Source organism: Panthera tigris, chromosome E1 (assembly GCF_018350195.1).
Source record: "Panthera tigris isolate Pti1 chromosome E1, P.tigris_Pti1_mat1.1, whole genome shotgun sequence".
Classification (NCBI taxonomy): domain Eukaryota; kingdom Metazoa; phylum Chordata; class Mammalia; order Carnivora; family Felidae; genus Panthera; species Panthera tigris.
The window spans coordinates 42,150,035-42,177,720 of NC_056673.1; the positions used below are offsets into that span (position 1 = coordinate 42,150,035).

At 37.6% G+C, this 27,686-nt stretch overlaps 1 protein-coding gene across 8 annotated transcripts in view; it reads right to left on the reverse strand.

Moving 5' to 3' along the window:
• Nucleotides 1-27,686, reverse strand: part of GPATCH8 (G-patch domain containing 8) — a 100,424-nt gene that overhangs the window by 18,394 nt on the left and 54,344 nt on the right. For all 8 annotated transcript variants that reach the window (XM_042966639.1, XM_042966643.1, XM_042966640.1 and 5 more), the window contains 3 exons: nucleotides 25,569-25,636; nucleotides 23,500-23,586; nucleotides 5,915-6,058 (listed from right to left, as the gene is read on the reverse strand). In XM_042966639.1, coding sequence (XP_042822573.1) covers nucleotides 5,915-6,058; nucleotides 23,500-23,586; nucleotides 25,569-25,636 — 299 coding nt within the window. The remainder of the gene's footprint in view (nucleotides 1-5,914; nucleotides 6,059-23,499; nucleotides 23,587-25,568; nucleotides 25,637-27,686) is intronic.

Sequence of the window (27,686 nt, forward strand, 5' to 3'; positions counted from 1 at the left end):
ATATAGCCTCATATATGAGTCTCCACCACAATGTATCACTGTAATAAATGTAAATGTGCAGGGCCAGAAAACAGGTTGAAAACTGCAGAATGTAAGGTAGAATCATTTTAATTCATATTGGGAATGTGTATCAAAATGAAGAACAGAGTCAGAAATTCCCAGGAAGAGAATACAGAGTTTACCAGCAAATGAAGTTCCCAAAGGGTCTGTTTAGGGTTACCCCTGCCTGCTCACAAAAGCAGATGGTTTCCCTAAACAGAAACAAGAATTTTCTAAGGTTAACTAGATTGTGATAGCTGGATTTAAGAAGTCTATTCCCAACAAGAGCAGAGGCGGTGAGTACATAAGATTCAACAAGTGTACAGACTCAAAACATGCTCAGTTTTTGGAGGACTAGCCAAATAATGTCATTCTTTTATTAAGCAAAACAGTTCCAAAGAAAATAACACACACAGCAGTAACAAACTTGGATCTCTCTGCTACAGGTTACTAAAATAAAACTACAATGTCTCAAGTTCTTAGGAAGCCTTCCTCTTCATATCTGCTTTGCTTCTCCAGGCATAATCTCTTCAGAAGCTAATTATGCTGTTTAAGTCAACATCTACAAAGCTTTGGGATTCATAAATACTTTACGGCTTTCCTAATCTATTTCACCTGTTTATAATAATCAATTTACAGTTTTCTAAGGATAAACACTCCAGAAACACATGAAATATAGATTATATGTGTAGATTATCTTCAGTAGTATCTAAGTGGTTTCACTTCTATTATTGTTGTTGTTATTATTATTATTATTATTATTATTATTATTATTTTCAAAGTAAGTTCTACGCCCCAATGTGGGGCTTGAACTCCCAACACTGAGATCAAGAGGTGCACGCTCCACTGGCTGACCTGGCCAGGCACCCCTGTGGTTACACTTCTTTTAGAAGAGTTCAGTTTCTTTTGTATTTTAGCCCTAAAATTATTTCTCTCTTATTTTATTTACTTTTTATTGCCTTTTAAACATTTCCATTTGTGTTTCCCTTGCAATGAGTATCAAAGTAGCACTGAAGAAAGGGAACCCAGTCTGAAGCTCCTCAAACCTGTAGTGGCTTGCCAGAGGTCCAATTGGTTTTGATGTGCTTATTGTCCTGATGCCCCGTGTGCCAAGCACACAGAGGAGCAAATACAGTAGAATATCTTGAGGGGCAAAACTGCAACAGTAAGCAGTGCAACTCCAAGTGGAGAGTGGCCAGTCCAAATCTGAATGAAGTCCATGTGAAGTCCAAAGATGATCATTCCTTCCATCACCAAGGAATTTCTCAGAAAATACTTCAACACAGAACCTATTTCAATTCTGAGTCATGAGGAAAACTAAGCCTTCTATTCCTTGGTAATACCAGATATACATAACAGTCAACGAAAAGTAAGCAATACTGCCCCAAAATAATTGTAACAGTTTAGACAGAGTTAACTAAATCACGCAGTCACAGATCCCATTGTGTACAATTCAGAACAGAGCAGTCATCGAGGGGTACTTACTATAGGCTTAATCTGTTTTAGTTCAGCTATTTACAGCTCATAAAACCACTATTTTTACTGTTGAAACAGACCTTGGTATTAAATGAAACTTCAGTCTTTTCAAGAAACGTGAAAGGGGTTTTCACACTGAAGCTATTTTAGCAGGTTGAAAGCATTCTTTCCTCTGACCAAGACACTGATTCTTTCTAAAAAGAATTGCCCAAAGCCGCTAATTTATATGTACCAGATTTTGATAAACTGGATGCGACTACTGCAGATGGTTTTGAAATTGCAAAGAAGTTGGACCCAACACTTAAAGATGAATAAGGAGGCAGCTTTTCAATGTGCTGCTTCTCCACTGTCAATTAGAACCGTGTGTGTGGAGAGAAAAGGAAGGTCTGGGCCTGGGTCACAAACTCAAATGTTTAGAAGGATTTGGCAGTTAATATAGTGAATCACACAGGTTGATGTAAGAGACATCTAATTGAAGAGTGAGCATGTGACTTTCTAAAGAGATAGCAACTATTCAGCTTTAGCCAACTGTTATGTTGAAATGCAGGCCCAATGTTCTTAGGTATTTCAATTTTTCAAGATAAGACAAAGCCTGAATTATATAAATCTCATTTTTAAAAGACAGAGAACCAATCAAAATTAAATGGGAAAAATCTAACACTACAAAGACCAGACAAAATACATCTGTGGGACAATTTGTGACCTCTGGTTTATGTATTGGAGGCTGGTGAAGAGGACCCTTAGTGGCACAAATAAAAGAGAGTAAGACTGGGAGAATCCTGACTAGGTGGCAAGGCACCAAAGAAAGCAAAACAATAACAAAAAAACCAGTGTTAAGATAAGGTACTATTATTACTGTGTTGCTACAAATTGACTTCTGGGAAACAATGTTCTTTGTAGTTTGAAATTTAGGCCCTCTGAAAAGCTCAAGAAAATGGTTTCCATGATCATATCCACTAGTAGACCTGTTTTTAGCTATGCAAAATAATCAAAGATGCAAGGAGGTAGAGATGAAAAATGTTTAGTTTCAAAGTAACCTTAACTGTACTGTAATTAAGCCAAGAGGGATAGAAGATGGATACTAATGTTTATTAAGCTCTGAGGCATATTAGGACTAACTTACATAAAAAGGAATCACAGATTGAGCTAGCTTTTGAAGAATGGAGAGGACTACCCTTCAAAATGTATTGAAATTATCACCTTAAAATGAGAGTTAAACTGCTGAAAAGAGCCAAAATGTCTAATTAGCTTTCTCATCTTTAAAAAAGCTGGGTCTTCATATTTGCAGGGTAGTGACTTTCTTCACAAAAATCTTGGAAATTTTGAGAAAAACTAGTGAATAGGGAGAGGCACATGATAACAACCCCCCAAAATCACCACAAAACGTGGGTGACCACACAGCCCTTTTTTGAGAGATTATTTGTGCTTAATAAAGATAAGGGCGTGTTCAGAATCCTGTCTATACTACTAGTTTTACCACTAACAGGATAGATTATTTCTCTGGAAATTTTAATAGTAAAAATTTGATGGAAGATGCAAACTAGGGATTACTAATATAGGGGTTGAATGTACTTACCTATTATCTCAGATTCATAATAATCCTGTGTGCCTTCCTGGAAGACAAGACAGGGTGTCTTTATGATTTTAGAGCATGAATTTGGAAAATGGTAGGTCCATTTGTATGGTAAGTTCATGTCCATCAAAGAGGAATGAAAAACAGGACATAGCTCCTCTTAGGGGTTATTTAGCTGTGTTGTACCAAGGGCAATTAAAGGCTCTTTAGAAATTCTAAGTAAAGGGAAGAGAACTATAAAAAAATTTAGTACTGTGCACTTTTTTGTTTATATATTTACAGCATTGTTTCAAGATTCTACTCTATCTGCACTAAGAGGGCAGTATAAAGAAAGATGAAAAAGCCTATGTTTCAACCAAATACAGAACACTCCGCCAAAACCAAAGAAAACAACAAACTCACACTACATTCATTCTTTTTTTAATACCTAAGATGGGCTTTTGAGCATGGTGAAGAAACAGGCTCACATGCATTCATTAACCATACCAGCTAAAGATTTCTTCCCAGACCAAGGACTGCAGACATTTTTCTATGTTAATGGAGAAAGGTAGTCCATAAGTTCCTTATAAGAAACCCTTAATTTTGTATTTTCATTTTTAAATGAAATGATAATCTAAAAAATAGTATTTGGGATCATCTAGATGAGCACTTTACAAATGTTTATAACATGACGAGGGACTTAAAATGATAGTGATTTGTTTGTACCAAGGAAAGGCCAAATGATTTTGCAATATCATATGTCTTTGAAAGTTTTTCAGTAGTCTTAATAGAACAGGGTTTCTCAACCTCAGCACTACTGACATTTTGGGCCAGGTATTCTGTGTTGCAAGGAGCTTTCCTGTGCATTGTAGGATATTTAGAAGCACCTCTACCCACTACATGCCAGTAGCACCATCTTCCTAATTGTGGTAATCAACAATGTCAAGTGTTCCCTAGAGGACAAAACTCCCCATGTGGAAAACCACTGCAACAGAGAAACATGGAGAGAGAATGAAGTCATCCCAAGGTGCACAGAACAGACATGTCAAATTCAAATGAACCAGAGCTGTAACAATTACTACTACTCTCAAGTTGAAAGCAGCATCACTAAAACATTATCATCCCTCACATTAATGCTGTCGATGTGAATTTCACTAGTTCTGCATTTCTGCTCAGATTTCATTTGTAATTCTGTTGCTTGGATAGAATATTTTCCCTTAAAAAGCAATCTAAACATTGCTCAAGTCTGAATTATACTTTTCCTGGTTTATTTTTTTTTCTAATAGAAACTTTACTCAAGAGACTTCTCATCAACTAAAAATGTAACCTTTCTAAATGTCCTTCTGGTGCCTAAAGTTTCTTCTGGAGTCCTAATTTATCAGACAACTTTTTTTTTTTTTTTTTTTTTTTTAAGTACGCTTTAAGCCCAACGTGGGGCCTGAACTCACGACCCTAAGATCAAGAGTCACATGCTCCACCGACTGAGCCAGCCAGGCGCCCCACAGACAATTTTGTCCCCCGTAGACAATTCTTAATTGAAGAAATTTTTAGAGCCCAAAAAGGTGGTTGTGTGTTTAGATGCTACAAGTCTTTCTCAATTCCATAAAAAATAACCCCCAAATTTGAATTATGTATACACTGAGAAGCCATAAAAATTATTGGATAAGCAATATTTGCTGTTGTAACTCTTTCTTGACAGATGTTTCTTTGAAAAAGTAAGGTAACTCCAGTATATATCTTGTCCATATATATTCTCTCTATATTTCTCTTCTTCAAATTAAGCAGACCTTGATAATACACAATGTCCAAAGGTGTATCAAAAGTTCAAAAGCTGTCTTGGATACAATTCTATCAGTGGAAGCATCTTAAATTGGTTAGGTGTGGTTAAACATGAGAGAGATTGTTGCAAAAAGTGTAACAGGTTACAAACTATCCTTGTGCTAGTAAAGCTTAAAGCTTGCTCTTTACTTGTGCACTGAAATCTTATGGCTGGTTGAAAGATGAAGCAAAGGTATTTAAAAAAAAAAGTTGGTTCAACAGATCCACTTAAGACAGCATTCCAGCAATGCTCACAAATCTTACAAGTTTAACAAATACAACTATTATGCCTTCAAAGACCTAGTAAATTCTGCTAAAATCACCCAACATCAAATGGCTCAAAATTATTCAATAAGCCAGAAATTTAAAGATCCATTTCTTTCTTCTAAAATCCCCCCTGGGCCACCTTCTTTATGCCAGTATCTAGTTAGGTACAATTTTATTTTCTAAGTCAGTGAAAGCAAAAAAGACTGCAAAGAAAGTATAATTTACTTTTTAGCAAGCTCTTCAACATGCAGCATCAGAGGTTTTTGTTAAAGTTAGAACAGCATCTAATTCTTTTTCCTTCTCAAGATTTATCTAGTTTCCAAGGTATACCAAATAACAAAATAACTTACTGATAGGAAATAGTAGCCAATAAAGCATGAACTCCTGTATATAGAAGATGAAGCACCCATAGTCTGGGATAACTATTCAAAGTTTAACATGTTCACAAAGAGAGAGAAAGGGAAATAAAACTCCTAGTGATCCTAGGTTGAACTACCAAATTAAATACAAATTCAGAAAATAATCAAAGCCAAAAACTTTATGCAAGATTTATGAAGCTCACAATTCTCTACATAAATTCTTGGAAGAGGGAGGTCTATGTCAGGACTTGTCACTGAAAAAAAGAAGTAAGTCAGATAGACCTCAGATAAAGACTGGCAGATATAAGAAACCATAGTCACCAAGCTTTTTGGGGTACAATTATAAAATTCAATAATTCTAACAAATAAAGTGTTGTTTTGTTAGCAAGCAACTATTCCTCACCTGCTTGTGTGCATGATCATAGGAGTTGATGTGGTTGTCAAATTCCTGATGTTTCTGATATTGCTTATCACAGAGTTCACAGTAAAAGTTGGCTCTGAGGTCTTCCAGTGCTTTGGCAATGGCCTTCTCTTTGTCAACATAATCCTGTAAGAACCACAAAATACAAACAAAAAATGAACTTAGAATTTTAAGTGAATGGTATAAAGACGGTTATTTAGCAGTACTAGCAAAAACTAGATGGAACACAAGCGGCAATTAGGTGGGTAATTTGTGTGTACTAATAGTTGTCTTCAAATAAATAAACATTCAAAAAGAGTTCCATGTTTATTTATTTTTGAGAAAGAGAGACAGAGCGTGAGCAGGAGAGGGGCAGAGAAAGGGAGACGAAAGAGGATCCAAAGCCGGTTCCAGGCTCTGAGCTCTGTCAGCACAGAGCCCGATGCGGGGCTCAAACTCAGGAACCATGAGATCATGACTTGACCCGAAACCAGATGAGTGACTGAACCACCCCAGTGGTCCCCTGCCCCCCCGAAAGAGTTTAATTTTACTTTGCCTTTTGGCATTATGGTGGCATCCCCTACTCCTACCTCTGGCTAAAAAAAAACAAAAAAACAAAAAAAAAACCAACCCCAAGCAACCAGAAATGAGAAACAAACAAAATTTTTTGAATGCTTATTTTGAGAGAGAGAGAGCACAGCAGGGCAGGAGCAGAGAGAGAGGGAGACACAGAATCTGAAGCAGGCTCCAGGCTCTGAGCTGTCAGCAGAGTCAACACGGGGCTCGAACCCATGAACTTCAAGATCATGACCTATGATGAAGTGGGATGCTTAACCAACTGAACCACCCAGACACCCCCAAAAAGAGTTTAATTTTACTTTGCCTTTTAGCATATGGTAGCATCCCCTACTCCTACCCCTGGCTAAAAAACCCCCCAAACAACCAGAAATAAAAAACACAATTTGTACTGCAGTGTAAGGAACCATAGAAATATCCTCAAAAGAGGCAACAGAGGGGCGGCTGGGTGGCTTAGTCGGTTAAGCGTCCAACTTCGGCTCAGGTCATGATCTCGCAGTTTGTGAGTTCAAACCCCGCATCAGGCTCTGTGCTGACAGCTCGGAGCCTGGAGCCTGCTTCGGATTCTGTGTTTCCCTCTCTCTCTGCCCCTCCCCTGGTCATGCTCTGTCTCTCTCTCTCTCAAAAATAAATAAATGTAAAAAAAAAAAAAAAAAAAGTTAAAAAAAAAGAGGCAATAGAAAATAAAACAAATCAAATAACTGAAATTGGTATCAGGCTGTGATGGGCAAAGGCTCTCCTTAGGACATGTGGGTAGTGACACAGGAACTTGGGGTTTGAGCAAGATGGGGGAGCTAGATCACAGACGCCTCATTAATAAATCAAAGAACCTGTGAGTGGGCTGGAGAGTACTTAAGACCTCTGCATCTTGGCAGAGGGGAAAAAAAATCCTCTCAGTGGGGCACCTAGGTGGCTCAGTAGGTTAAACATCTGACTCCTGGTTTCTGCTCAGGTCCTGATCTCGCAGTTTTGTGAGTTCAGTCGGTAGAGCATGTGACTTGATCTCAGGGTAGTGAGTTCATGCCCCATGTTGGGCATGAAGCCTACTTAAAACAAAATAAAACAACAAAACATAAACAAAACAAAAAAACCTAGGCAGACTGCAGAAAGAACCAAATAAGAACCGTAAAAAATAAACCAAAAAATTCATCAGCTACCTAGAGGATGGATGAAAAAAATAGGCCAGACACACCTCAAAAAAGATGCAGTAGGGAAGTGAAAATGTTCTGGAATTAGATTGTAGCAATGGTTGTACAAGCTTATGGAATACACTAAAAGCCACTTTAAAAAGATGAATTTTATAGTATTCAATTTATATGTCAATTTAAAAAAGATGTAGTAGGGGTGCCTGGGTGGCTCAGTCGGTTAAGCGTCCGACTTCAGCTCAGGTCACGATCTCGCGGTCCGTGAGTTCGAGCCCCGCGTCGGGGTCTGGGCTGATGGCTCAGAGCCTGGAGCCTGCTTCCGATTCTGTGTCTCCCTCTGTCTCTGCCCCTCCCCCGTTCATGCTCTGTTTCTCTCTGTCTCAAAAATAAATTAACATTAAAAAAAAAATTTAAAAAAAAAAGATGTGGTAAAATAAAAGAGGTAGACGTCAGTTTGAGATTACTTGGAATGAGGTACAGAGACAGATAATATGCAAGAGAGGTTTAGAAGCCACAGAGTATACAGTATTTACACATGTACAAGTGGAATCCCAGAAAAACAGGATAGCATAGATGAGAGAAAAATATTTGAAGATATAAAGGCTGAGAATTTTTCCAAACTAGTTAAAGACATAACTCCACAGATACAGGAAGCACAAAGTATACCACACAGGCTAAATAAAAATGTGCACCTAGATACACTGCAATGAAACTACAAAAGGACTAAAGACCATCAAATCCTAAGATACACAGAAAAAACTTAAAGATTACCCACAATCAGACAGCAGACTCAAAAGCAATGTAAAGTTGAAGACAGTGTGCTTAGAGAAAATACATGTCACATGTATACCAAATGACCTATTTTTCAGAAGTGATTAAATTAAGGCATTTCCAGATAAAAGTTTTACCACCGAGAGATTCATTAAAAAGAACCTTCCTAGGGGCACCTGGGTGGCTCAGTCAGTTGGGCATCCGACTTCAGCTCAGGTCATGATCTCGCGGTTCACAAGTTTGAGCCCTGCATCAGGCTCTGTGCTGACAGCTCAGAGCCTGGAACCTGCTTCGGATTCTGTGTCTCCCTCTCTCTCTGTTCCTCCCCTACTCACACTCCTGTTTCTCTCAAAAATGAATAAAAAGATTTTTTTTTAATAAAAAAAAAAAACCTTCCTAATAAAGCAGTATTTCTGAAATCATAGATTGTAATTCACCAGTAAGTCATGACATTAGTTTAGTAAATTATAGCAGGCACAGAAAAGGAAAAAAAAAAAACCCAAAACCAGAAAAATACAGAATATAGTTCACATAAGGGTAAATTCTGTCTTGTAAAACTTTTGTTTCAGTTGTAAGTGGTTGCAGTATTAAACATATTTAATTTTTGAGAGAGGGAGACAGCATGAGCAGGGAAGAGTCACAGTGGGGGGACAAGGAGTGAGAGAATTTTTTTTTAACTTTATTTTTTAAAATTTACATCCAAATTAGTTAGCATATAGTGCAACAATGATTTCAGTAGTTGATTCCTTAATGCCCCTTACCTATTTAGCCCACTCCCCCTCCCACATCCCCTCCAGTAACTCTCTGTTTGTTCTCCATATTTAGGAGTCTCTTCTGTTTTGTCCCCCTCCGTGTTTTTATATTATTTTTGTTTCCCTTCCCTTATATTCATCTGTTTTGTCTCTTCAAGTCCTCATATGAGTGAAGTCATATATTTGTCTTTCTCTAATTTCGCTTAGAATACTATCTCCAGTTCCATCCACGTAGTTGCAAATGGCAAGATTTCATTCTTTTTGATTGCTGAGTAATACTCCATTGTATATGTATACCACATCTTTATCCATTCATCCATCGATGGACACTTGGGCTCTTTCCATACTTTGGCTATTGTTAACAGTGCTGCTATAAACATGGGGGTGCATGTGTCCCTTTGAAACAGCACACCTGTATCCCTTGGATAAATACCTAGTAGTGCAATTGCTGGGTTGTAGGGTAGTTCTATTTTTAGTTTTTTGAGGAACCTCCATACTGTTTTCCAGAGTGGCTGGACCAGCTTGCATTCTCACCAACAATGCAAAAGAGATTCTCTTTCTCTGCATCCTCGCCAACATCTGTTGTGGCCTGAGTTGTTAATGTTAATGTTAGCCATTCTGACAGGTGTAAGATGGTATCTCATTGGGGTTTTGATATGCATTTCCGTGATGAGTGATGTTAAGCATTGTTTCATGTGTCAGTTGGCCATCTGGATGTCTTCTTTGGAGAAGTGTCTATTCATGTCTTTTGCCCATTTCTTCACTGGATTATTTGTTTTTTTGGGGGTTGAGTTTGGTAAGTTCTTTGTAGATTTTGGGTACTAACCCTTTATCTGATGTGTCATTTACAAATATCTTCCCCCATTCTGTCGGTTGCTTTTTAGTTTTGCTGATTGTTTCCTTCGCTGTGCAGAAGCTTTTTATTCTGATGATGTCCTAGTAGTTCATTTTTGCTTTTGTTTCCCTTGCCTCCAGAGACGTGTCGAGTAAGAAGTTGCTGCGGCCAAGATCAAAGAGGTTTTTGCCCGCTTTCTCCTTGAGGATCCTGATGGCTTCCTGTCTTACATTTAGGTCTTTCATCCATTTTGAGTTTATTTTTGTGTATGGTGTAAGAAAGTGGTCCAGGTTCATTCTTCTTCATGTCGCTGTCCAGTTTTCCCAGCACCACTTGCTGAAGAGACTGTCTTTATTTCATTGGATATTCTTTCCTGCCTTATCAAAGATTAGTTGGCCATACGTTTGTGGGTCCATTTCTGGGTTCTCTCCTCTGTTCATTGATCTGAGTGTCTGTTCTTGTGCCAGTACCATACTGTCTTGATGATTCCAGCTTTGTAGTATAGCTTGAAGTCTGGGATTGTGATGCCTCCTGCTTTGGTTTTCTTTTTCAAGATTGCTTTGGCTATTTAGGGTCTTTTCTGGTTCCACACAAATCTTAGGATTGTTCTAGCTCTGTGAAGACTGCTGGTGTTATTTTGATAGGTAGGGATTGCATTGAATATGTAGATTGCTTTGGGTACTATCGACATTTTAACAATATTTGTTCTTCCTATCCAGGAGCATGGAATCTTTTCCCATTTTTTTGTGTCTTCTTCAATTTCTTTCAGAAGCTTTCTATAGTTTTCAGTGTATAGACTTTCTACCTCTTTGGTTAGATTTATTCCTAGGTATTTTATGGTTTTGGGTGCAACTGTAAATGGGATTGATTCCTTGATTTCTCTTTCTGTTGCTTCATTGTTGGTGAATAGGAATGCAACTCATTTCTGTGCATTGATTGTATATCCTGCAACTTTGCTGAATTCATGAATCAGTTCTAGCAGTTTTTTGGTGGAATCTTTTGGGTTTTCCATATAGAGTATCATGTCATCTGCAAAGAGTGGAAGTTTGACCTTCTTCTGGCCGATTTGGATGCCTTTCATTTCTTTGTGTTGTCTGGTTGCAGAGGCTAAGACTTCGAATACTATGTTGAATAACAGTGGCAAGAGTGGACATCCCTGTCTTGTTCCTGACCATAGGGGGAAAGCTGTCAGTTTTTCCCCATTGAGGATATTAGCGTTGGGTCGTTCATATACGGCTTTTATGATCTCGAGGTATGATCCTTCTATCCCTACTTTCTTGAGGGTTTTTATCAAGAAAGGATGCTGTATTTTGTCAAATGCTTTCTCTACATCTATTGAGAGGATCATATGGTTTTTGTCCTTTCTTTTATTGGATGTGATGAATCACGTTGATTGTTTTGTGGATATTGAACCAGCCCTGCATCCTAGGTATAAATCCCACTTGGTTGTGGTAAATAATTTTTTTAATGTATTGTTGGATCCAGTTGGCTAATATCTTGTTGAGGATTTTTGCATGCATGTTCATCAGGGAAATTGGTCTATAGTTCTCCTTTTTAGTGGGGTGAGAGAGAATATCTTAAGCAGGCTCCACCCTGAGTGTAGAGCCCGAAGCGGGGTTCGATTCCATGACCCTGTGATCATGACCTGAGCCAAAATCAAGAGTCAGACACTCAACCAACCAAGCCACCCAGGCAGCCCTGTATTAAACATGTTTCTAATTGTGGACCTGAATGTCACTGTTTCCTTAAGAATATACTTTAGGGAAAAAGGAAAATGATGCCAGTAAAAAGGTCTGAAATACTGAAAGTAAATGGTAAGCAATAAAAATATATGATACACACACACACACACACACACACAAATACATAACAAAAACAAAAAAATATAACAAAAATTATATAAATATAGACATATATATACACACACACATGTATACACATAATAACAAAAACAATACCTAGTTTGCAGGACTGAAAAAGGATAAAAAGCAAAATGCTAGCTGATATAGCCAAATGTAACAGAAGAGGGCATTCAAAGTTTAAATGTTCTCGAGTCCTTCTAATGCGATGGAGTTAACTTTAGACTTTGTTAAATTAAGCATAATTTAAACTCCCAAGGGTAATTATTAGAAGAACAGAAATAGTGAAGGGAAAAAAAGAAAACTTCAATTTTATAAAGGTAAGACAGGACAGAAAAATCAGCAAAATATAAAGTAAAAAGGCAGATAAGAAATCACAAGAAATGTAAAGGTACTGGGACCCCTGGGTGGCTCAGTTGGTTAGGCGTCCAACTCTTCATCTTGGCTCAGGTCATGATCTCATGGTTTTGTTGAGTTTAAGCCCCATGTCAGGTTCCATACTGACAGCATCAAGCCTGCTTGGGATTCTCTCTCTCCCTCTCTCAAAATAAATACATAAACATTAAAAAAAAAAAAGAAAGAAAGAAAGAAAGAAAGAAAGAAAGAAAGAAAAAGAAAGAAATAAAAGAAAAAGAAAAAAGAAATGTAGATGTACTAAAAAAAAAAAAATCACCAGAAAAACAAAATCCAACTACATGTTGATCACAAGAGATATCCCCAAACTCAAGAAACAACTCAGAAAGTTGGAAGTTAAAGGACAGAAAAAGATGTATGTCGGGCAAATACTAGCCGAAATAAAGCTGGAGCAACTGTATCAATACTCAATTAACTTTTTTTCTTCTAAGTAATCTCTACAAGCAATGTGGGGCTTGAACTCATGACCCCAAGATCAAGAGTCACATGCTCTACTCACTGAGCCAGCCAGGCGCCCCATCTTTTTTTTAGACTTTAAGGCAAAAGCATTACTTGAGACTGTGGCCAGTTATGGAATTAAATATTAAGAGGCTATTCTCCAAATAAGCTGCACTGCTAATCTGAAAAGCCAACACAGACATGTTGGTTATCCACTGGTCTTAATGAGGTTTTGGCTCAAAACTGTGGGACTGACCCAAAAAGGTGGTCCAATTTGCCTCAGCAGTTCCATTTAAAAGCTAGACATCAAAAGACATCTCAAAACAATCTGAGTACATGATCTTTGAATGAATTTGAACTGCATGGGTCCACGTACATGAGGATTTTTTCCAATAAATATATTGGAAAGTTTTTGGAGATCTGTAACAATTTGAAAAAATTTGCAGATAAACCACATAGTCTAAAAAATACCAACAAGAAAAAAAGAAAAAAAGAAAAAAGAAAAAAGAAAAAAACAGTGTGTCATTAATGCATAAAACACTTGTAGATACTAGTTTATCATTTATTACCATAAAACACATGCAAACCTATTACAAAAAGTTAAAATTTATCAAAACTTATGTACACACTTACAGACCTTAAATGGTACCACTGGCAGAGAGAAATGTGAACAAATGTAAAGATGATGTATTAAATCATAACTGCATAAAGAACTACAGTACATGCTGTACTACTGTAATAATTTCACAGCTATCTCCTGTTGCTGCTGGGGTGAGCTCAAGTGTTGAGAATATCCACTTAAAATGCTGTGTGATGTTAATCATCTCTGCATGAGCAGTTCATCTCTCTAGCAAATTGGGTACTGCAGTGAAAAGTGATCTCTCCTAGTTCTTGTGTATTTTTCATCATGTTTAGTGCAATACTGTAAACCTTGAATAACACCACAGGACCCACACAAAGTGCCACTAGTGATGCTGTAAATGCTCACAAGCAGAAAAAAGTCATGACATTACAAGAAAAAGGTGAACTGCTAGATAAATACCATAGATTTACATCAGCAACAGTGGTTGCCTGACATTTGAAGATAAATGAATCCAATGTAAGGACCATTAGGAAGGAAGGAAGGAAGGAAGGAAGGAAGGAAGGAAGGAAGGAAGGGGAAACCTGTGAAGCTGCCACTGCAGCTGAATTAGCCGGTGCAAAAACCTTGCACTTTTTGTGCAAAACCTTTCAATCTCGTATTGAAAAGGAAGCTTTTGTGTGTTTAGGATTGCTATAAGAAAGGAATACACACGGACTCTGATACGGTTAAAAAACAGTGAAGTGATTATATGACAACTTAAAGCAAAAGGTGAAGGATCTAAAGCTAGAGAATTTAATGCAGGCAAAAGATGGTTGGATAATTTTATAAAGAGGTCTGGCCAAAACCTATCAAGATAATAGGAAAAGCGGCTTCTTCCAACCAGGATGCAGCAGACAAGTTCCCAGATGCCATTAAGAAAATCCCTGAGGAAAAAGGTTATCTGTCTGAACAAGTTTTTAATGCAGATAAAAGTGTCCTACTCTGGGGATGGGATGCCACACATGACATTTATTAGCAAGAAAGAGAAGCAGACACCAGGATTTAAGGCAGGAGGGGAGAGGCTAACACTACTGTTTTATGCAAATACAGTTGGGTTTATGATCAGGACTGCCCTTACCTATAAAGCTAACTTCCACCTCCACCCCTACCCCAACCCCTAGCCTTAAAGTGAAAAAATAAACACCAGCTATCAGTCTTTCGGTTGTACAAGAAGGCTTGGACAAGAAGAATGCTTTTTCTGGATTGCTTCCATCAGTGCTTTGTCCCTGAAGTCAGGAAGTACTTGCCAGTACAGACTGCCTTTTAAAGTTCTTCTGATACTGGACAATCCCTCAGCCACCCAGAACCTGGTGAATTCAGCAAAGGCACTGAAGTAGTCTTTCTGCCCCCAAACACAAGGTCTTTTAATTCAGCCTCTAGATCACGGGGTTATTATACACAGTACACTACAGAAAGGATTGTGAACACTATGAAAGAGAACCCCAAGAGAGAGAATATGAAAGTCTGGGAGGATTACACCACTGAAGATGCCATTGTTGTTACAGAAAAAGCCGTGAAAGCCATAACATTTCCAAATAATAAATTCCTGCCGGAGAAAACTGTGTCCAGATGTTGTGCATGATTTCACAGAATTTATAATAGAGCCAATCACAGAAATCACAGAAGAAATAGTAAATGGGGGGAGGGGAAGTGATGGTGGTGGGGAAGGGTGCAATATATGGATCTTGAAGAAATTCAAGAGCTAACAGAGGGATTAACAGAAGACAACTCAATGGAGACAACTGCTTCCACACCAGAGCCAGACAATAAAGAAGAAAATGTAGAAGCAGCAGTGCCAGAGAACAAGTTGGCAGTAATCCATCTGGAAGAAGGGTTCTGATTATTCAAGACTGCTTTTGACTTCTTTTACCACATGGACCCATCTAGGACGCAAGCACTGAAATTAAAGCAAATGGCGGAAGACAATGAATAGAAACATTTTTTTGAAAATGAAAAGGCAAAATAAATAAATAAATAAATAAATGAATAAATAAATAAATAAGACAGAAATAATGACGTATTTCCATAAAGTTATACTAAGTGTGCCAGCTTCTCCTACCTCCCCTTCTACCTCCTTCTACCCTTGATACAAGACCAACCCCTCTTCTTCCTCCTCAGCCTTCTCAATGTGAAGATGAAGAAAACCTTTATCATAATCCACTTCCACTTAATGACCAGTAATATAATCATCATGCCATATAGTTAATAAACTTATCTGCTGTGTATGTGTGTTACTGTCTTTGTGTGAAAATCTAGTAACTATATGACAAGAATTCTGAGAGATGTTTTTATGTCATCATCATTTCCCAAGTACTCATAATGTAGGACATCCTGTGCAAGGCTGTATGGAAGTGGATAGCCTATCCTTACTTAGGAATAAGGTAAGTAACACTTGATGGAAAGTAATAATGTGTTGGTTTTCTTAACTATTTTATAACTTTGCTTTCAAAGAATTATATTATGTACTGTATGGCTCTCTTATAACTGGAGAAGCTGAGTATCAAGCTATCAACTCAGGGAAATATCTATATATCTATGCAGATATATAGATATATATTTTAATGTAACAATGTTTCAGTAATGTATTAAGAACATGTGGTATGCCATAAAAATTTTATAAGCATTCATTAGTGTATAGTCTAGGCTACTGTGAAGTAACTGCACTGATTAGGTCACCATAAAGCAATCATACTACTGCTTCTTCATTATCAATACATGAATCCTTATAATTTCTTTTTCATGTTAGCTTTTCATTTTTTAAATGTTTGCTTATTTTTGAGAGAGAGCAAGAGTGTGAGCAGAGCAGGGCAGAGACAGAGGAAGAGGAGAGAGAGAATCTAAAGCAGGCTCCGTGCTGTCAACACAGAGCCCAATGTGGGGCTTGAACTAATGAACCATGAGATCATGACCTGAGCGAAAATCAAGAGTCAGATGCTTAACCAACTGAGCCACCGAGGCTCCTCTACCTTTTTTATTTTTGATTACAGTATTAATGATAAGTACAACGGCTACAACATTTTGTGTCATATAAGACAATATTGAGGTAGGTACTGACAGATTATTCATCTTGTAAACAGATAACATCAACTCATAGTACCAATACGGTACAGTACAGTAAATGTATCTTCTCTTTCTTTAAAAAAAATTTTTTTAATGTTTATTTATTTTTGAGAGAGAGAGACACACACACACACAGAGTGAGCAGGGGAGGGACAGAGAGAGAGGGAGACACAGAATCCGAAGCAGGCTCCAAGTTCTGAGCTGTCAGCACAAAGCCCGACATGGGGCTCAAACTCACAAGCCATGAGATCATGACCTGAGCCCAAGTTGGACACTTAACTGGCTGAGCCACCTGTGTTCTCTTTCTTATGATTTTAATATTTTCTTTTCTCTAGCTTTCTTTAAGAATATATAATAGATAAGGAATGATAAATGACTACTGGTGCATCTGGGGGGCTCACTCAGTTGAGCATCTGATTCTATTTCATCTCAGGTCATAATCCCACGGTCATGGGATTGAACCCTCTATCAGGCTCTGCACTGAAAGTGGAGCCTGGTTGGGATTCTGTCTCTCCCTCTGCCCCTCTCTCCCGCTCACTCTCTCTCTAAAATAAATAAAATTTAAAAAAAGACAAATGATTACTTGTTAGCCTTTTACAGCAAGGGTAGATATATTAGTCTCACAATTAGTAGCTCCTCTAGTTAATAGATCTAAAGATAAGTCTCATTTCAAAGCCTTCGGACATTGGCCTCCTATTCAGTTTCGTATCTTCTGGATACATTTTTAAGGCAGTTCTATCATCTACCATTTCTCACATAAGCTAGTTAATCAGTAAACAAGAAAAGGTTGCTGTATTTTGTGGAATGTCAGTATTGAACTAGTTTGGATAAATTTATTAAAACTACAAAGTGAACATACAGCACACTGTAATTTTTGCCATATTCAATCATTCAGCATCATTTCTGCTAAGCAGCCTGGGTAGTTTCATGTTGTCTGGCTATTAAGCAACTTGTGGATAGCCTTCTTTATCAGTGCTGGTTTTCCCAAGATAGAAATCAGAAAACTCACTTTCTCAACCTCCCTTAAAACCAGGGTTCAGGGGTACCTGGGTGGCTCAGTTGGTTAAGCATCTGACTTTGGCTCAGGTCATGATCTCAGGGTTTGTAAATTCGAGCCCCATGTCCCCATGTCGGGCTCTGCACTCACAGTGAGGAGCCTGCTTGAGATTCTCTTCCTCTCTCTCTGCCCGTTCCCCGTGTGCACGAACACATGCTCTCCCTCTCTCAAAATAAATAAATAAACTTAAAAAAAAAAAAACCAAAAGACAAAAAAACCCCAGGGTTCAGACATATGATCTTCCCATCAGATACATCTGCCTAAGACTTCTACTTGAAAACAATACATAAAATGTATTCTTTAGAATATTTCTTTTTTTTTTAAGTTTCTTTATTTTGAGACAGAGACAGTGCAAGTTGGGGCAGGACAGAGAGAGAGGGAGAAAGGAGAATCCCAAGGAGGCTCTTTGCTGCCAGCACAGCCTGATGTGGGGCTTGAACTCATGAAACTGTGAGATCATGACCTGAGCCAAAACCAAGAGTCAGACACTTAACGTACTGACCACCTAGGCACCCCTAGAATATTTCTATTTCGGACAGTATACCAAATAAATCTGGCTTTTCCCCTTATTTCAAAGAAATTATTTATTCAACTCGTATTTACTGACTACATATGTGTCAGGCATTATGTTGAATACAGTATATGAACGGGCAAATAGACACAGTCTCTCTCCTCAAGGCCCCTTCTGCCCAGTACTGTAGACAGACTTTAAGAAAGTGAACAAACAAAATTTTATAATTATAAATGATAAAAGAGAGTGTTACAAGAGAATGAGGTAGAGTGGAGGATTTATTTAAATTGGGTGATGAGGGAAGATTTCTAAGCTAACACCTAAAGATAAAAAAGAACCTAAAGGATGAAAAAAAGAACCAAATGAAAGATAATGAAACATAACGTCATAACCATTCAGTGCCTACGGACAGTGTTAGAAAGAAAAAACAGTGCCCAGGTCTGAATATGAAGAACTCTAACATCTAAAGTTCAGGCAGAAAAGAAGGGACCAAAAAGGAATCTATATAGAAGCAGTAAGGGAGATAGGAAGGAGGAATCTAGGAAAGTATAAAATCTTCAAAAACAAGAGAAAAGAAAAGGCTTTAAAGAGGAAAAAATGGTCAATTGTATTGAATGCTGCCAAGAAACAAAATGGAATACAAGTTTTGGGGGCATCTGGGTGGCTCAGTTGGTTAAGTGTCCGACTTTGGCTCAGGTCATGATCTCATGGTTCATGGGTTTGAGCCCTGTGTCAGGCTCTGTGCTGACAGCCTGGAGCCTGTTTCAGATTCTCTGTGTCCCTCTCTGCTCCTCCCCTGCTCCCATTCTGCACCCCTCTCTCTCAAAAATAAATATTAAATTTTTTAAAAAAAAATATGTAATACAAGTTTGAAAAAGCCTACTGGACTTAGCAAAAACAGGTGTTTTGTGGCCTTGAATAAAGTGTTTCAGTGAAAAGTGCTAAAGCCAGTCCAAAAGGGTTGACTAGTGCATAAAGAAAAGGGTAGGGATAAGAGACTACGAAAGGAAAAAAGGAAGGGAATGAAGATGATTTCACCATGTTGTAATTCTGGATAAAACAAAACATTAAAAAATTATTCATTCATTCATTCATTCGTTTTAAGTAGGCTTTAAAAAAAATTTTTTTAACGTTTATTCATTTTTGAGACAGAGAGAGACAGAGAATGAATGGGGGAGGGTCAGAGAGAGAGGGAGACACAGAATCCGAAACAGGCTCCAGGCTCCGAGCGGTCAGCACAGAGCCCGACGCGGGGCTCAAACTCACGGACCGCGAGATCATGACCTGAGCTGAAGTCGGACGCTTAACCGACTGAGCCACCCAGGCGTCCCCGTTGTAAGTAGGCTTTATGCCCAGTTTGGAGCCCAATGCATGGCATGAACTTCTGACCCTGAGATCAAGAACTGAGTCAAGATCCAAAAGTAGGACGCTTAACCGACTGAGCCAGCCAGACACCCCAAAACACAAAAAATTTAACATAGAGCTGAGCTCAACAAGACAGAGAAATCCCTAGATGCTTGAAGATTAGGCCTCAGGACCTTGATGGTAAGAGGCTAATTAAGCTCTCCCTGCGAAAAGTTCAGAAATAGGAAGAGTTCTCTGCATGGGGCACCTGGCTGGCTCAGCTGATAGAACATGCATTTTTTTTTTTTATTCCATGTATGTTGATTCTTTTTATCTATTTATTTTTAGTTTTTAATTATAAGATGCTTCAAACATATAGAAAAGCAGAGAACATATTAGTAACAGCACCAGTGTATGCACTGTCCCATGAACCCAACATAGAGCATGCAACTCTTGATCTTGGGGTTGGGAGTTCAAGCCCCATGTTGAGTGTAAAGATTACTTAAAAAAATAAATAAATATGGGCGCCTGGGTGGCTTAGTTGGTTAAGCGTCCAACTTCGGCTCAGGTCATGATCTCATGTTTCATGAGTTCGAGCCCTGCATCGGGCTTTGTGCTGACAGCTCAGAGCCTAGAGCCTCTTCAGATGCTGTGTCTCCCCTCTCTCTGTGCCCCTCCCTCGTGTGAACTCTCCTTCAAAAAATAAACATTAAGAAAAAAAATAGTAATAAGTAAGAATTTAAAAAAAAAGAAAGCTGTCTTCATCCTTGAAACAGGAACTAAAAAAAATTTCACTATTATCATTACCTGCTGTCTCTTAAACGCATCAAGAAACTCGCCATCTATCAGGATATAAACAAATTAAGAGATTGGAATTTCAGACCAGTTCACTGGTGGACCTAAAGGATTTACACTTTCTACTTACAGCAGGAACACCTAGGTCAGGTATTAACATTTTGAGACCTCCAATTAAAGACTGTATAATGTTTCCTATATGGTTTTTGTAAGCATTCTACCTGGTTAAGGAAGGTTCTTTCTTATCAATTTGGACAAGACTTTTCATCATGCATGAATGAAGAATGTTATATACTGCTTTTTTTTTTTTTTACATTTATTGAGATGATCATATAGTTTTTTCCCTTTAATCTCTTAATGTGGTTGACTATACTTCTAACATTAAATCAATTTTGCATTCCTGGCGTAACTGATACATCCTAAATTGGTTCGGTAATTGCTCGTGTTTTAAGATTTGCATCTGTATTATAAATCAGAATATCATGTAAGTATCCTTGTCAGGATTTAGCATCAAGGTGGTACTAGACTCTCACTAAATGAGCGGGGAGTTTTTTCTTCATTTTCAATTCTCTGGAAGATTAGAAATTATTGGTTAAGACTGAAGTGACTTCCTATATGAATTTTGACAGAATTCACTAAGTGAAGTTAATTGGGCTTTCTGGAAAGACTTTTTTACTACAGATTCAATTTATATAATAGGTACAGAACTACTGAAGTTTTCTTTCTTTTCTTTCTTTTTTTTTTTTTTAGTGTACTTTAGCAAGTTCTATTTCTTAGGAATTTGTCCATTTAAATCTTATTTTTGCATTCAATGGAATAAAGTTATTCATAATATTTTTATCTTTTAGTGCTGCCTACTACATCTGCAATAATGTCTGTTTTCATTATGGATACTGGTTTTCTAAGTTCTTTTCTTTCTTAATATCACAAGTACATCAAACAGCTAACTTTTGGCTTTGTTTTATGCTTCATTTTTGTTTTCTTAATCTTTTATTATTTCTTTGTGTTTACTTTGCTATTCTTTCTCTAACTTCCTGAGAGAAACATTTACTTCATTTCTTGCTTTCTCTAACACAGCATTTAAGGATATATATTTGCTATCAAATATATTACTTGAGGGGGGCACCTGGGTGGCTCAGTTGATTAAGTGTCCGACTTCAGCTCAGGTCATGATCTCATGGTTCATGAGTTCAAGCCCCGCATCGGGCTCTGTGCTGCAGCTCAGAGCCTGGAATCTGCTTCGGATTCTGTGTGTCTCCCTCTCTCTCTGCCCCTCCCTCTCTCTCAAAATACATACTCCCTCTCTCTCAAAAATAAATAAACATTAAAAAAAAATTGAATGGGAATGTAAGCTGTTGCAGCCACTCTGGAAAAAGTACGGAGGTTCCTCAAAAAAGTAAAAAGAGAACTACCCTATGACCTACGAATTGCACTACTAGGTATTTATCCAAGGGACACAGGTGTGCTGTTTCGAAGGGACACATGCACCCCAATGTTTATAAGCAGCACTATCAACAACAGCCAAAGTATGGAAAGAGCCCAAATGTCCATCGATGGATGAATGGATAAAGAAGATGTGGTATGTGGATAAAGAAGATACACACACACACACACACACACACACACACACACACACACACACTGGAGTATTACTTGGCAATCAAAAAGAATGAAATCTTGCCATTTGCAACTACGTGGATGCAACTGGAGGGTATTATGCTAAGTGAAATTAGTCACAGAAGACAAATATATGACTTCACTCATATGAGGACTTTAAAGAGACAAAACAGATGAACATAAGGGATGGGAAGCAAAAATAATATAAGAACAGGGAGGGGGACAAAACATAAGAGACTCATAAATATGGAGAACAAACAGAGGGTTACTGGAAGGGGTACAGGAGGGGGGATGGGCTAAACGGGTAAGGGGCACTGAGGAATCTACTCCTGAAATCATTGTTGCACTATACGCTAAGTTGGATATAAACTAAAAAAATAAAATTAAAAAAGAGTGTGTAAATTAGTGAATGAAGCACATATTTATAACAATATGTAAATAAATGCATCAAAAATTTTAAAAAATTAAAATATGTTACTTAAGGCTACTTCTATAAATTGTGAAATACAGTATTTGTATCTTTCAGTTCAAAATATTTTCCAGTTACCACCGTGAATTTTTCTTCCACTGACTGGAAACTAACAATTTTCTCAAAATATAACAGGGTTTTTGGGGCGCCTGGGTGGCTCGGTCGGTTGAGCGTCCGACTTCGGCTCAGGTCATGATCTCATGGTCCGTGAGTTCAAGCCCCGCGTCGGGCTCTGTGCTGACAGCTCAGAGCCTGGAGCCTGTTTCGGATTCTGTATCTCCCTCTCTCTCTGCCCCTCCCCTGTTCATGCTCTGTCTCTCTCTGTCTCAAAAATAAATAAACGTTAAAAAAAAAAAATTAAAAAAAAAAAAAAAAAACAGGGTTTTGTTTTGTTTTTTTTTTAATCATACCTTTTATTTTAAAACTTGGTTGCTTTGTGGCTTGCTTGATTTCAATTCTTCAAAATTGTTGATACACAGATTATGGTAGAAAATTTTGATTAAATAAATGTTCCATATATCTTCAAAATTTTTGATTTTCAGTGATTGTGGATTCATAGTTCTATACCAACCATTAGGTAAAATTTGTTAATGTACTATTCAAATCTTTCAAATGTCTTTTGTTGATTTTTCTCCTACTTTTTAAATCAGTTACTGAAGGAGATACATTAAAATCTCCCACTATTGTGGTAAATATAAAATTTCTCCTTACAGTTGTCAGTTTTCGTGTTGTATATATTTGTATGGTAGAACAGATTTTTAAAAATAAATCCTTTTTCCCTCTTCCCACTTTAAGGATCATGACCAATAATCTTAACTTGTTTCTTATCTTCAAATTTACCTATTTTTTTTGGTAGAGATTGGGCATAGTACATCTTGAAAGGCATGTTCCCTGGCCAGTCTATTTGAAAGCTAACTTACAATATGGTTTAAACTGCAGTTTTCTGTAACTAATCCTTTAAAAAGGAAAATACTAAAGTTCTCAATTTATTATTCTTAAAATACCTCATCCGCTGAAAAATAAAAGGCTTAGCAATACTTTCAAGTTCCCAAAGGAATCTTAAATAACAATTTTTACTGCTACTACCACCTACTGTGTACCAGGCACTGTGTTTTCAAATACAAATGCAATCATCCCAACAGAGTATTAGCTCTATAGTTTTTACAAAGGCAACAAATAGGCAAGTAACAGAAACCTGAGGCCTACTAATAATCATCACCAAATGTCAAATAAATGCTGTAATCAAAAGAGATCCTCTTCACCAAAACAAGTACCTCTTTCAGTGTGAGCACCCAACATGCAAGACTGGCTTCATTTAAGTACCTTATACTTCTGTCTCAATTCTTCTGTGTCTTCTTTTTCTACTTCTAGGACACGGCGCCGTTCGGTAGCATCTTCAGCATAATCAAGCTTCACAAAAATAGATATAATTAGTCTTCATTCCTAAAGAACCCCCAATTAACTATTAAAAAGTCATTTGTACAACTACAGTATTGCATGGAAATTAAAAACTTCATATTATAAACTCAGCCACCTCTTGCTTTATTGTCATCTCACAGGAAATATGTGTGCAAAATAGCTAATTAATCCTTTTGTGCTGGTGGTTCCCAACAGGCACATTTTTGATAATAACAGACTTTACTTCAACGTTTAATGCCAAAGAATTAGGAATGAATGGAGAAAAGATTTTAGGCAATGAAAAGAAGGTATCACAGATGACAGCTGTACACATGGGCAAAGCTTCTACCACAACAAACATGTTTAGAGTTGAACAACAATGGCTAATGAAATGAGCACCAGGGTCTGGGTTTGAAGTCTGATCTTGCCTTGTGGTACAACCCTGGGCAAAACATTCAGCTTCGTGGAGCGCCCGGGTGGCTCAGTCAGTTAGGCATCCAATGCATGATTTCAGCTTGGGACATGACATTGAGCCCTGGGTGGGCATCTGGGTGGTTCAGTCGGGTAAGCATCCGAATCTTGGTTTTAGCTCAGGTCACGACCTCGCGGTTTCATGGGTTCGAATCCCATGTCGGGCTCTGCACTGCCAGTCCAGAGCCTGCTTGGGGTTTCCTCCCTCTCTCTCTCTCTCTCTCTCTGTCCCTCCCCCACCTGCACTGTCTCTCTCTCAAAATAAATCAATTTTTAAAAAATTTTTAAAAATATATATTTTAACTTTTTATTTTAGAGAGAACACATGAGTGCGGGAGAGGGGCAGAGGGAGAGAGAATTTCTATTTATTTTTTAAAGGTTTATTTTTATGTTTGAGAGAAAGAGTGCAAGCGGGAGAGGGGCAGAGAGAGAGGGAGACAGAGGATCCAAAGCGGGCTCTGAATTGACAGCAGGGAGCCTGATGTAGGTTCAAACTCACAAACTGTGAGACCATGACCTGAGCTGAAGTCGGATGCTTAACCAACTGAGCCACCCAGGTACCACGAGAAATTTTAAGTTTATTTACTTAGTTTGAGAGAGAAAGCACACATGTGAGTGGGGAGGGTCAGAGAGAGAATCCCAAGCAGGCTCCACACCGTCAGCAAGGAGCCTGATGCAGGGCTTGAACTCAGTAACTGTGAGATCATGGCCTGAGCTGAAATCAAGAGTCAGATGTTTAACAGACTGAGCCACCCAGGTGCCCTGAGAATTTTAAGCAGGCTCCATGCTCAGTGCTGAGTCCGTGACTCTGGGATCATGATCTGAGCTGAAATCAAGAGTCAGACATTCGACCAACTGAGCCACCCAGGCACCCCAGAATGTACAATATATTTTTAAATGACCAAAGAAAAATATTAACACTACATTCTAATAAATGTATTCTTTTTTTTTTTAAATATATGAAATACATTGTCAAATTGGTTTCTATACAACACCTAGTACTCATCCCAACAGGTGCCCTCCTCAATACCCACCACCCACCCTCTTCTCCCTCCCACCCCCCATCAGCCCTCAGTTTGCTCTCAGTTTTTAAGAGTCTCTTATTGCTTTGGCTCTTTCCCACTCTAAGCTCTTTTTTTTTTTTTTTTTCCTTCCCCTCCCTCATGGGTTCCTGTTAAGTTTCTCAGGATCCACATAAGAGTGAACACATATGGTATCTGTCTTTCTCTGTACGGCTTATTTCACTTAGCATCACACTCTCCAGTTCTATCCACGTTGCTACAAAAGGCCATATTTCATTCTTTCTCATTGCCACGTAGTATTCCATTGTGTATATAAACCACAATTCCTTTATCCATTCATCAGTTGATGGACATTTAGGCTCTTTCCATAATCTGGCTATTGTTGAGAGTGCTGCTATAAACACTGGGGTACTGTGATAAATGTATTCTTGCATTAGCAACTGAATTTGGAATATCAATAAATACAACATTAAAAAAAATAAACTAACGAGATCAATTTACCTCCATTTCCATGCGACCCATGCCCATGACATCATATTTGACGACAATCGGAATGGGATCTGTTCTCCCTGTAACAGGAACACATAATCAAGGTAAGAGGCAAAGCTAAGCCAACAGTTCACTTCATACATTGGGTTTGGGTGGTTAGAGATCTTGCCTTGGAGTGCAGAGACCAGAAAGCTACAGTGAACCAAACACAAGCCATTCTCACAGCTTACGACCAAACCTACCTCTCCCAGTTTAAGCCCAACTAACCACCTTGGTTGACGTTCCAGTTGGAAATAATTCCAGATTACTATGGCAAAATTAAATAAATAATGCAAAGCACTTCTAAGCAATGGCACCAGGAGATTTAAAATCAAAAACTTCAGAAATTGCTTTTTAAAAAGACCCCCAAATAACTTTCCATTAAGAATCATTTCACTCTTACTATCTACTGACATCCCCCCACATACACTTTTAAAACCAGTAACAAATACTTCAAATTACATGCTTAAATAAAAGGGCACTGTTTCAAACATGATACAGGAAAACTGCAACTAGGTAACTGCAACTCAGCATGTTTAATATTTTTTTGTTTTCAAAAGATGTTTTACAATTAACTGGGGCTGTGAAAATTTTTTAAATAAAAAGCAACAGTTAGTTGCCCTTAGGGACAAATTTTACTTTTGAACTGGTGCTCTGAGATCCCATTTTCCAGAGTGGATTTAACACTGGCTATAGCAATTGGTAAGCTGTGAAAAGGACTAGTTGCGAAGAAAATTGACTTTTAACTAATCAATCTATGCTGGAGATTTTTTTTAATGTATATTTAATCCACTCATAACCAGCCAAACAAAGCAAAATGGGGCAGACAAGCACTTTACTACCACAGCTGTTTTACATCACAACTTGCGCTTTTTATTGTGATGTAAGCCCACTGAAAAGAGGACTTACTTACCTTATCCGTTGCACACCTTTAGTGAAAAAACACAATGTTTACTTCCCTCATCATTTCACTCAGGCTGGTGTAAACAATTGTTTTTTTGTTTGCTTTTTTGTGTTTTTGTTGTTGTTATACACACATATGTATTATACCTTTGGGCTAAAAGATGAGTTTTGTCAGGCTAAATCTGAGGTATTACCAAAACCAATTAAAAATAAATAAATAAATAAATAAATAAATAAATAAATAAATAAATAAATAAATAAATGCTATATTCATGACTGGAGTCCTGGAGAAAAAAGAAGAAACTATTCTCTAAGTGACTGGCAACCACTCATATCCAGTTGCTCCATACTTGTGTGTAATTTTTGTCTTTAAAACATAATGAAAAACAAATTCAGAAGTTTACTTATCACCAGTATCTCATTATTGTTTTCAAACAATAAATAAGGAGATAATTAGGAATAATTAACAGTGAAAGTTGAAGTTAATAAAGACCATTTCATGCCAGAAAAAAAAAAGAGAAAAAAGTTCTAAAATACAGACTTCTTTTAGATACTGTTAAAGACTGCCAGTTAAACAAAATGAAAATGCATTACTACCTTATGCCCAATGGTATAATAAATAAGCAGTGACTGCAATCTTTAGCAAAAGGACCAAATTAAAGACAGGTTATAAAAATGACTTCCTAGGTGCAATATCACTTTCATAACGTCTCAATCAGGGATTTACTGGTAAAATACACAAATGGTCCAATGAAAGAATTGAAAAGAAATGTCAAAGAAATTTCCTTTTTTTGGTTTTGTTTTGGTTTTTTCAGTCTGTCAGAATTTGTTTTGCAAGAATCAAGAAAGTTTTGGTACAAATTCATTACCTCTGTAAACCCCTGTTTATGAACTCTGCATTAGTACTTTTGCCTCCTAAGGCAGTCAAAGTTTGTTTTAATTTATTTATAAATTGCAGTAGCAAGTGCTAGTGCCCATTACATTGTGGGGAAATCAAGTTTTTGACAGTATTAGAATTTAATGTTTTAACTGATTTTTTTGGCAGTTCTAACACAAACAGATACATCCCTTCTTAACATTACCCTTTAATGAACAAGGATCAGACAAGTTGCATAAGGAAAGGAAAGGAAAATGAAAAAGACCAAGCAGAAGGATGAAGGCTACAACAGAGAAAGTAAGCCTAACATA